The sequence below is a fragment of the Sciurus carolinensis genome, chromosome 12 (assembly GCF_902686445.1).
Source record: "Sciurus carolinensis chromosome 12, mSciCar1.2, whole genome shotgun sequence".
Taxonomy (NCBI): Eukaryota; Metazoa; Chordata; class Mammalia; order Rodentia; family Sciuridae; genus Sciurus; species Sciurus carolinensis.
The window spans coordinates 60,744,574-60,756,873 of record NC_062224.1 but is presented as its reverse complement, the minus strand read 5'-3'; the positions used below and the strand labels follow the sequence as shown (position 1 = coordinate 60,756,873).

The window sequence follows — 12,300 nt, the reverse complement described above, 5'->3', positions numbered from 1 at the left end:
TAAAATGTGTTACGGATACACAATGGAATACTATTCAGCCTTAAAGAAACGGGAGATTCTGTCATTTGTGACAACATGGATGAACCTAGCACATTAAGTTAAGTGAACTCAGGTAGACATAGACAGATAACATGATCTCCTATGTGGAATCAAAAAAAAAAAAAAAAAACCTGATAGAAGCAGAAAGTAGAACGGTGGCTACCAGAGGCTTGGGGGAAAAGAGTGGGTGGGGAAAGGGGGACAGACCTTGGTCAATGGATAAAAAGTTAGAAGAAATAAGTGACTGTTCTATCCCACAGCAAACCAACTATAGTTAATAGTAATGTGTATTTCAAAATAACTAAAAGAAAGGGTCTTCAAATGTTCTCACCACAAAGAAATGATAAATATTTCAGATGATGGACATGCTAATTCCTGATTTGATGATTCCACAATGTATACCATGAACCCCATAAATATATAATTGTCAATTAAAAACAAAAATTAAAATTTTAAAATAAAATTAAAAAAAAAATCTCCCTTTACAAGTTAGATACCCTCCCTTTTGTAAAAACAGCACAGAAGAGTCTCCTAAAATGAGTAATAGTTCTATATATTTTATGCTTCTTAATAAAGAGTAGAAATTCCATAAAGGGGTGGCTGTTTCCATAACATAATAAACAACATGAACTATGTGTGTTTATTATATGATTATTATTTTTACTGTCTTTTTTATTGGTGCATTATAATTATACATAATAGTGGAATTCAATATACCATGTTTACATATGCACATAACATAATTTGATCCATCTCATTCCCTAGTACTTTCCCTTCCTCTATTAGATTACTATAAAAGGAAAAATTCTTTGCCTTATTTTAGGGTTTCAATGCAAAACCTAGTTAAAATACAAAAAGTAAATTAGAGTAAAGTTGTTTAAATAGTGAAGATCAGCAGAAACTTACAAGTTGTATTCTTAAAACTCACCACAAGTATAGACCCAGGGAAAGAACGACAAACCCAATTATTGGCAGTAAATAAGTCAGAGCTTGTTAAGTAGCACATACACAAATAAACTGGCAGGTCCAAACAAAAAAAAACATCATTCAATTGAAAACCCTTTATTATTCAACTTAGGTAAACAGTTCAAAATCAGTGTAGATGGGTGAAAAACTACGCTAAAATAGAAAAAAGTGCAGTTTCATTTAGCAAAAGCTCACACAATATGCAGAGAAACTCACTAGAGGGTGAGATTCTATTCAACGCCATGGCAAGCAAGGCAGCAGTTACTGCCCTGGCTGAAAGCCGGCCCTAGCATCCTCACTAGGAATGCAGTCAGCAACACAGACAAAGATACCTCCTCCACCATCTGACCTGCCAGTGAATTCATAAAATTTACCAGGAACATTTCAATGAAAAAGTCAGTCAAATGTTAGTTTTTTTCTCACAAGCAAGGAAATCATAAAAATCAGCTGAGATTTGAAATTTAGAGTAGGCTAGTATAATTTCCCGCTTTTAATGTGTAGGTATTTTAGATTTGACAATCTTTTCCACATATAGTCAGATAGGCTTATAGAAGAATTTCAAATATCAAATACAGAAGCCATTAATTCATGCATTTTATGACATCAGCTAATTCTTCAAATGTTTAGACTTCGGAGCTGCTAACGACACTAAATTCAATACCATGCTGGCCGAGTCTGTCGATCAACTTTGTTCTGGAGAAAGCTGCTCCAGGTGTGAAGACACCGCCCCTGTAAAACAATAACAAGAGAAAATAGTGCAGATAGCTCCTTTCCAGCCCTCCGCTCCGTAGGACTAGCTAGCCAATCACTACAGAACTCCTAAAAAGACTGAGTCTCCATTCTATCCTGGCTACTTTTGGTTTTACTCCGAAAATCAGCAGAATAAGCAAACAGCTATTATTCAAGAGAAACTAATGCCACAGTCAGTCCTGTGGAGACAGGTTTGGTTCCTGTTTACTGTTTCAATGCTACTTCTGTGCTCAAGGGGCATAAGGCAAAGCTTTATCAACCTGTGTAACTGCTGCTATTTATAGTCTTCAGACCCAAGAGAATTAAATACAGACCTCAATGGAATAAATTTAGATAAACAATTATTATTAAAGTATAAACAGGACTTAAACTGGATAAAAAAGTTTCTTTAAATATAATGGCTAACATTTTAAAAAGTACCACATATTTTCAAAAGGAACACAGTATTTGAAAAAATTTAATAGGTTTTACTATATACACTATTAAGTAATAAAAATCAAATTCATATATAATAAAAACCTAATTACTTAATATTGTTTTAGGTTATGCCCGATTTACCTCTTAGGTGCAGGCCTATCCTCACTTGTAAAGTTAGCCTAACTGAAGATAAAAGCTAAATGACCAGTAAGAGTACATCTGATAACCATCTAGCCAGGATCCATGACTCACTCAATCATACCTGGCCTCAGTCAGGGCTCCTGTAGCCTGCCAGCTGGGTATTACTCAACACTGATGAGAAGCTCCTATTTACACTATTTAACAATAGGAACCTTTTCTGAGTGGCTAACTTTGGACTTGAGCTATGTTTATAAGGAACTAAAGCCAACCCACATGGCTCTCAGACTTTTCAGTCTCCTCTCATTTATCTCTGCGGTTATTCCCGGAGACTGGTAAGAAACTGTCCTATTTTAATTAACCTTTATCTTTGTAGACCCAAAGCCTGAAAATCAAAGCAAAATGAGCTAAAACATAACACAGATTAAAAAGATATCTTCTAACTAGAAAACCAAACTTACGCCTTGGGAAGATCAGAGACATCGTTTAGAAGAGTCATGGCTGCCTGAACCATGGCTATGGGGGTAGTCACATAGCCAGCCTCTGCAGAAAAGGGTTGATCAAGAAAAAAAGAAAGGAAAAAAAAAGTGTTCATGAAGTCCGCATTCAACAACACCCCAAAATCAGATATTTTATATCTAATTCTAGGTACACTGAATTTTTTCAAAAGATACTCTTAAACACTTACAACAAAAATAACATTTACTGTACAGGTTGGAGATCCCTTATTCAAAATGCTTAGGACTTTTGTGTTTTAGGTTTTATATTTTTTCAGATTTTAGAATATTTGCATATACATAATGAGCTATCTTGGGGGTAAGACCCAAGTACAATCACAAAAATAAAGATATAACCTAAAGGTAATTTTAAACAATATTTTTAGCACATCTGCATTTTGATCACAACCCATCACATGAGATCAGGTGTGGAGTTTTCCACTTCTGGTGTCATGCTAGCACTCAAAAAATTTTGATTTTGGATCATTTCAAATTTCAGATTTTCAGATTAGGGAATTCCAACCTGTATTTATTTTTTATTTTTTGGCAGTTCTGGGGATTGAACCCAGGAGTACTCTACTACTGAGCTATATCACCTGCTCTTTAGTTTTTTAAGTTTTGAGACAAAGTCTAGTATATTCAGTTGCTGAGGCTGGTCTCAAATTTGTAACTGTCCTGCCTCAGTCTCCTGAATAACTGGGGTTACAGGCTCAACCACCTTATTAATTGTATTAAATGTTAGAAAGTGTATGTACTAGGTGCTTTAAATCTATTAAATTCAATTTTCGCAACAATTATATGGGGTTAGTACTATTTTTGTGTATGTGTGTGATACTGTGGATTGAACCCAAGGCCTCACACATACAAGGCAAATGTTCTACTACTGGGCATTAGTACTATTTTTATCCCTATTTTACAGATGAAAAAAATTGAGGCTTGGTCACTTAACCTTGTCCCAACTCACAAAGTTAGGCAATGGCTGAGCCAGAAAAACCCCCAGGTAGCTAGTTCCAAAGTCTTCACTCTTGCTCATTACAATATACTGCTTCTTGACAGTCACTGAAACCATGATCATAGATTGTTTTTTTATTCACTCTATTAATATATCAAACTGATCCCCATCGGCATTCATAGTCCATTAACAAAAACAAAACAAAAAAACTCTCAATATCTTAAGGAAAAACAACTGACTACAAACTGGATTACTTAAAAACAAGTCTATAAGTTAAATGGGACATTAGTATTTACATTTTTGTCAAATAATAAAAACAGTTAACTTTAAAACCAAGTGGGAATTTGAAAAGGGGGCAAAACACAAACACACTGATGTCTGGCTTAATTAAAGTCCCCTGTGATCTATCAGAGATGATGGTAATTGAATTTATACTACAATTTGTAAACAGGACATTTCTGTATAGTCCTCTAAAATTTACAGTAAAAGTTCTTTGATTGGGGGGGATAGATCCTTTTAATAATCTATTAGAAGCCAAAACCCTTCTTTGAAAAATGCTCACATGCACACATTTTCCAGAAAATATCTATGTATTCAAAGAGTCCAAAAAAAACTTGGGATCGCAGATTTGACATGTTAGATTGTGTAATTATGAGGCTAAAACAAGCAAAACATCAAGTAGCATCTTTTCTTGTTACTAATTTAAATTTGCTATTCTGAATTATTGAATGGTAATAAAATAAAAACAGGGAAGGATATACTAATAAAATTGGCTTATACTAATTTCAATCCTTCCATTAACAGAATAATTCTAAATTACTTAAATACTTTGTGCAAATGGATTTCTAAATCAACTAAGCTTTAAAATAAAGATAGATTATAATAACATATCATTTATAGATTAAGACAATGTAAAACTCCCAAGCATTCTTAAGTCATATGTGAAATACCTGGTCCTTTCACCTGAGTACAAATTTTGATATTTGGTTTGATCTTATCAGTACTAATGCCTTGTTTGTATCCTTGACCAAAGAACGTCAGTGTAAATGATGAGCCATCGATCTGCACAAGAGAAGGCAAAAGACTCGTTTAATAAAGGAAATGTCATTTCCTTCTGGACCATAATAAAACCTATTCTACTTCATATGAGACATTTTCAATAGATTTTTTTTAAAAATCAATATTTTATCTACCACACTACCTTGTCATCCTTTAAGCACTGGCAAACATGAACTCTTTGAAGTTGTAAGTTTTGATGACTGGTATGAAGTGGGGTGGGAGAGGTGATGAGTAACAGGGATGAGATAAAGATGACTCTTCGGTTGCAGCTTGAAGAATGAGTGCACCGTCAACATAGACGGTTCAAGAGGAACGCGGGAGGAGATTTTTATGGAAGTGTGTGGAACATGGTTTCAGGTATCTCAGGTAACAAGACAAAATATCAAGGAAGTAATGAAAATATGAGCCTGAGGCCCAGATATACCATTGCACTACTTATATATAAAAATTTGATTCAAAAAATTAAATTCTAGAGCACTTATCCTAGTGCACTTATCCTAATATCTTTTACAATCACTAAATTTAGGAATAAGGTATCAATGAATTCAGTCATAAGCAAATGATTTTTATTAAATATCAATTAAATGTGAGATACTACATATATTAGGCCCTGAGATGTAAATAAACTAGGGTCTTTGCTTTTCCTGGAATTTACAATTCATTGAGCAAAGAAATACATAAGCAAATTTTAAAAAATATATATATTTTTAGCCAGTGCAGTGGCACATGCCTGTAATCCCAGTGGCTTAGGGAGGCTGAGGCAGGAGGATCTTGAGTTCAAAGCCAGTCTCAGCAAAAGTGAGGTGAGGGCTGGTGATGTGGCTCATTGGTCGAGTGTCCTTCAATTCAATCCCGTGTAACCCCCTCCAAGTTGTCGATGGACCTTTATTTTATTTTATTTTATTTATTAATTTATATGTGGTGCTGAGAATCAAACCCAGTGCCTCACACATGCCAGGCAAGCACTCTACCACTGAGCCACAACCCCAGTTGTGGCCCTAAGCAAATTTAATAATATGAGACATGAACTAACAAATGCAGTAAAAGTTCAAAGCAGGGCCTTATTAAATCTCCTTTCGCTGAGGGCAGAGTTTTAAAATGTATGCACACACAAGTTTATTACACAGAAAAGTAGGGTATATTTCAGAAAAGAGAAATCATTATTTAAAGGCAAGAAGGGATCCAGTAGCATGGTGATCTAGAACCTACAATTTAAGAGGTACAGACAAGACCAGATGGCCACTCAAAGATTAGAAAGAAACTATAGAAAGGTTATGAAACATCAGTCCAGAAATCAGGACCTGAGCTATCAAAAGAATGAAAAAGCAACTCACAGAACAAGAGAAAATATTTGTGACCCTTATATCTCATAAGGGACTTACATACAGAAAAGATCAAGAACTTCTAAAACTAAACAACAACAATTTAAAAATGGGCAAAAGGACTTGAATAGACATTTCTCCAAAGAAGATAGTCTATAAACACATGAAAATATGGTCAACATCACTAATAATTAGGGAAATACAAATTAAAACCACCATAAGACCCTTACCTATAAGACCTCACACCCATTAGACGGGCTATTATCAAGTGAGAGAAGAATGGAGGAACTTTAGATTATGTAGAAGGAAATGAGAAGGAGCGGGGGTATGAAAGGCAGTGAATGAGACAGACTTCACTACCCTATGTACATGTATGATTACATGAATGGTGTGAATCTACATTGTGTACACCATAGAAATGAAATGATGCACCCCATTTGTGTACAATGATTCAAAATGCAGTCTGTAAAAAATTTAAAAATAAATAAATAGTTAAATTTAAAAAAAAAAAAGGAAGGGCTATTATAAAAAAAAAAAAAAAAAAACAACTTAAAAAAAAAAACCCAAAACATATGTTGGTGGAGAAATTGGTATACTGTTGGTAGCCACTACAAAAAAGAGTTTAGTGGTTCCTCAAAAAATTAAAAACAGAATTAATATATGATCCTGCAGTTCCATTTCATACACCTAAAAGCATTTAGACCTGAGCATTGAAAAGACTGATATATACCCATGTTCACAGCAGCACGATTCACAATAGCCAAATACTGGAAGCAACCTAAGTATCCATCCACAGATGAATGAACCAACAAAATGTGTATATACCTAAAATGCAGTATCATTCAGCCTTAAAAAGGAAGGAGATTCTGACACATGCTACAACATGGATGAACTCTGAGGACATTAAGCTAAGTGAAATAAGCCAGACACAAAAGGACAAATACTTTATGATTCCATTTATATGAGGTACCTGGAGTCATCAAATCCATAGCAACGGCAAGTTGAATGGTGGTTGTCAGGGGCTAGGGAGTCAGGGTGATGGGAGATATTATTTGATGAGTATAGTGTTCAGTTTTGCAAGATAAAAATAGTTATGAAGTTGGATGTAATGATGGTTGCACAAAAATATGAATGTATTTAATGCCACTGAACACCTAAAATATTTAAAATGGTAATTTTATGTTTTGTGTATTTTACCACAATTAGAAGAAAAAGAGGGATAAGGGGCTGAACCAAGTCAATTGTGATGGGTTTAGATAAAAATCTAGAATGCCTATGTTTCTGGTTGGCAGATGCTGCTGCCAGATGGAAAATATAGGAAAAAAGCAGTGTGGGGGAAAGAAGTTCAGATTTGGGATTGTTGAATTTGAAGTGCTCTTGGGATATCTGTCTAGTAAAACAGACGACTGTGTCAATCAGGAAACGTAAATGTGTTTGTTAAGAGCTCTGCTGAAGGCTAGAGTTGTGGTTCAGTGGTAGAGCACTTGCCTGGCATGTGTGAGGCCCTGGGTTCAATCCTCAGCACCGCACATGAATAAATAAAATGAAAGATCCATTGGCAACCAAAAAATATATATATATATATTTAAAAAAAAAAAAAGAGTTCTGCTGAGATCACCTAGAGTGAGAGAGAAGTGGGCCAAGGATGGAGCCCTGGGATGATCAATATTTAAGGAGTAGAAAGGAGATGAGGATATAGCATAGCAAAGGAGGAGGAAGAGAAAGGAAACTTAAAAGGACAATTAACTCGCAAGCCAAAGGAAGTAAGTATTCCAAGATTTCAAAGAAGGACAATAATTATGTCAAAAATAATAGACATTAAATAAGGACTAAAAGCATTCAATGCATTTAGCAGATATAAAGTCAATGATGGGAGAAAGTAAGAATAGGAAAAGGGAGAATGAAATTGACCAAATTATACTATATACATGTACATACACCACAGTGAATTTCAGCTTTATGTATATCTATAAAGAACCAATGAAAATAGTGATACATAAATAGAAGGAAGGCAAGGAGAAGAGACGAAGGGGTATAGTGGAAGGGAGGAGGGAAGGGAAAGAGGAAGTACTGGGGACAGAAATGGAGCAAATTATATTCCATTTATGTATGATTATGTCAAAATGAACCCCACTATTACAACTACAGTGCACAATAAAATGTACAACTACAATAAAAGCATTTTTTAAGAAGTCAATGGTAACTTTAGTAAGAGGATAACAAAGGGTGAAGGAAAGGCCCAGGGCTCTCTTAGGATGGAAAAGACATTGACATGTTTTCAGAATGAGAAGAAAGAACCTGTAGAATGGCAGGAAGTAGATCTAGAGGAAAGAAAAGGAACGATCAACTGATGAAGTCAGGAGGGAATTTGATCAAAAGTAGTTGTCATGGCTAAGACTCAGGCTCCTTTGAATTTAGGATCCACCACATTCTAACTTAGACAAATAACACCCTCTGTTTATTTCTTCAACTATAAAAGTGATGATAATAATACCTCTACCTCAATGGCTGCTGGAGGACTAAATGAGATATAGAGCCTGTAGCCCAGTGGCTGCAGCACAGTTAATGCTTACATTGTTATAAGCAAGGTGTACAGGAAAATACTTCTTCCAGAAAAAGTGAAGAAGGTGATGATGGGAACAATGATGACAGGTCTGAGGGCAGAATTCAAGAACACAAGAGATGCTCTCAATCCTTTTAGTGAAGTAGGACAGGGAAGAGGTTTAAGGGTTGGGCAGACTTCTGAAAAATGCCACCAATGAAAAGTACAAGAATCAGCAAGTGATGCTAGAATTCCACAAGAGGGTAAAATGAGAATTTATGGTGGGACCATCTGCTTGGCAGTGGCATTTCTCTCCAGAAATGCCCAGAGTAAAGGAGATGAAAGATAAAGGACCCACAGCCTAACTCGGGGTTGGAATTTGTTACGCTAAAGGTAAAAAAACCAGGCAGTTGTACTGTTGAGGATGTTGGACACATGATAATTCACTTTATCTGCCTTGGGAATTCAGGGCATATGGAAGAGGAAGTGAAATATGGAGGCAAGAAATAAAAGAAAAATGGAGAGTAAAGATATTTCGGATCTCTATGAAGTAAGGATAATACACATTCTGGAGTCAGCTGACTGGGTTCTCATCCCAGCCTGGCTATTTACCATGGCTATAGGACCATGGGCAAGATTCTCCACCTCTTTGTACCTTAGTTTCCTCATCTGTAAAATGGGGAAAATAATAATAAAACCCACTTCCAAGGTGAGTATAAGATTAGGTGATCTATAAGAATTTAAGGGGCTGGGGCTGTAGCTCAGTGGCAAAGTGCTTGCCTAGCACATGAGAGACACTGGGTTTGATCCTTAGCACCACATAAAGATAAACACATAAAATAAAGGAATTCTGTCCATATACTACTACAAAAAAAATTTAAAAGAATATCTGAAACATAGTAAGTCCCCCACCAAGTCTTACATATTGCTGTCACTGTGCTGAGGAAGAGTAAAAACAAAATAACATGACAACTTTTTTTTTGTTTGTTTGTTATGGTGCTGAGGTTTGAACTTGGAGCTTCTTGTGTGCTAGGTGTTATGGTTTGAATGTGAGGTGTCTCCCAAAGCTCACGTGTGAGACAATGCAAGAAGGTTCAGAGAAGAAATGACTGGGTTATGGGCTCCTTAACCCATTCTGTGAGATTAATTGAGTGGTAACTGAAGGCAGGTAGGATGTGACTGGAGGAGGTGGGGTATTGGGGGTGAGGCTATGGGGTATATATTTTGTATCTGGTGCATGGAGATCTCTCTCTCTCTCTCTGCTTCCTGATCATCATGTGAGCTGCTTTCCTCCACCATACTCTTTTTGCCATGTTGTTCTGCCTCACCTCAGGCCCCAATGAAGGGAGTCAGCTGTCTATGGACTGAGACCTCTGAAACGGTGAGGCCTTAAATAAACTTTTCCTCTTCTACAGTTGTTTTGGTTGGGTCTTTTTAGTCATCGCAGCTAAAAAGCAGACTAAAACACCAGGGAAGTGCTCTACTACTAAGTTACATCCCAAACCCAAAAACAAAATAAAGAAAAATATTATTTTTGAGACCTGGATACAAAAGAAAGGATTACCTGTTTTTGTGTTGGACCTTGTTTGGAAAAATAACCAAAGGAGAAGAGCCATGGGAACTAAAGGAAAAAGAAAAAACAAACCCTCAGTGATATTTTTAAAAACTCATGAGAAACACTTCTAAAGATTTAATTTCATAAAATTTTACTTACTTTTATGAGGAGTTGTCTTCCAATGCCAAACCTCACAAAAAATAAAAAGAAAAGTCCTGCAAACATCAGCTTAATTACAGAGGTGATGCCTCCCACCGTTACATAAGCAGCATACTGAACCTAGTTTGAGAGCAAAGTTAGAATGTTACCCCTACATTTTAGATCAAGTACTATAAGAATATTAGCTACTTTCCAAGTATTCTCAGTCACAAATATGGAACAAAGCAGTTTCCACTTTATCAGTGCATTAAGTTCTGAAAGCTTGTTCAGAAACCAGACACCAGGAGCACTTTTTTCCCCCTGATTCTGGGGATTGAACCCAGGGTCTCATGCATGCTGGGGGTTGGGTAGATTTTTGAAAAAAGTCATTAGTGAAAAGTAAAAGAATCAGGAAGTGATGCTGAAATTCCATTAAGGGGTAAAATGTAAATTTGTGGTATGACCACCTACTGCTGAGATATACCCTCGGTCCTCAGTGCCTATTTCTTAAAGAAACTGTCACAAGTGGTAATTAGCATCCCATTCTTGAAGAAAAAAATCCACATAATTCATAATCTATCTGGGTTTAGCCATGATATGTTCCAGAATGGAAACTCCACTTACAACTCCTATGAGAAAATAACCTCCACTTTTTAACCCGAGATACAGTTTCCTCTTGAAGTCTCAGTAGTGGGAGCCATTATTTCCCACCAAAAGGAATATAAAAGTACTTCCACAGGAAGCAAGGAGAGGAGAGTGGGGGGAGGTACTGAACACCTTCACAAGCCATTGTTGAATGTGATCTAGCAGCTGAAACACTGAGCAGGGACTGTTATATGTTTATGATGCCAGAATTTTCTGTGCTGAATATGCTGCTGTTATATTATATTAAATGGTATTTAATAAGCTAGATTTGAATCAGGGGGCAAGGTTATGACCACACCCATAAAATGCAAAATGCTCAACCTTGCAATTTTGTATATTTCTAGAAGGTGAAACATGCATTATTTAGCTCTTTTTTCTTTGAGTGCTGGGGATTGAACCCAGGGCCTTGTGCTTACAAGGCAAGCACTCTACCGACTGAGCTATCTCCCCAGCCCCTTCTTTTTTTCTTTATAAACATAAAAACCTTACATTAAATAGATAGGGGAACTATAACAAACACAGAATACTCTTTATTAATAAATAATCCATATTTACTTACTGGTGATTCCTCTAAAACTTCATGCAAGTAACGCTGAGTCCGCTTCACAACGGACATATCAGATCCCAAGAAAGGAATGGAATATGTGTTGAGTTCTCTACAATAAGAAATTGGCCACCTGCAAAGTAAGGCACACGAATATTTTGCATTTCCTCCAACTACAGTGACCACAAAGTCAGCTGGGTAATTTTTTTCAATAAAAAAATTAATAACTTTCCTTGAGGCAATTAATAACAATAAAGATAGCAGGTGTGCTTTTAATTAAAGTTACTTTTGTAGTTTCCCCCTTGTTTTCTACACCTATAACAAAACAAGTAACAAGTGAAACTGTACCATGTACATGTAAGTGCAGTTTAACCTTTTAATACACCAGTTTCCCTAGACATTGATTTAGAAAGTATTCTTTTTAACAGTGCAACCCTAAATTCTTATCTGGTAACATTCTTACATAAGTGCATCTAAGTGCTAGGTATGACATTGATTAATTTACATTAAGATCATCACACTTAAAGAAGATTTTACTGAATAAAACAACTGACATTTAATTTTGATATTGATAGTGAGATGGCATCAGAAAATTCATTTTTAAAAGTATTATTACATGTAAAGTACTTGAGCTTAGGATAATGTGTTAATTACATTTTATCTTTGAAAAGAATCCTGAACTTAAATACAAAATAATCTCCAAGCTTTCTTTAATAACACATTTTATTAATAGCTA

At 35.7% G+C, this 12,300-nt stretch overlaps 1 protein-coding gene across 1 annotated transcript in view; it reads right to left on the bottom strand.

The window, feature by feature from the left end:
- Positions 1-1,085: 1,085 nt before the first annotated feature.
- Sccpdh (saccharopine dehydrogenase (putative)) overlaps positions 1,086-12,300 on the bottom strand; it is a 28,973-nt gene continuing 17,758 nt past the window's right edge. The window contains exons 7-12 of the mRNA XM_047521370.1: positions 11,580-11,699; positions 10,397-10,516; positions 10,247-10,303; positions 4,710-4,821; positions 2,772-2,853; positions 1,086-1,734 (exon numbers count right to left, since the gene is read on the bottom strand). Of these exons, the coding sequence (XP_047377326.1) occupies positions 1,629-1,734; positions 2,772-2,853; positions 4,710-4,821; positions 10,247-10,303; positions 10,397-10,516; positions 11,580-11,699 (597 nt within the window). The 3' untranslated portion in view covers positions 1,086-1,628. The remainder of the gene's footprint in view (positions 1,735-2,771; positions 2,854-4,709; positions 4,822-10,246; positions 10,304-10,396; positions 10,517-11,579; positions 11,700-12,300) is intronic.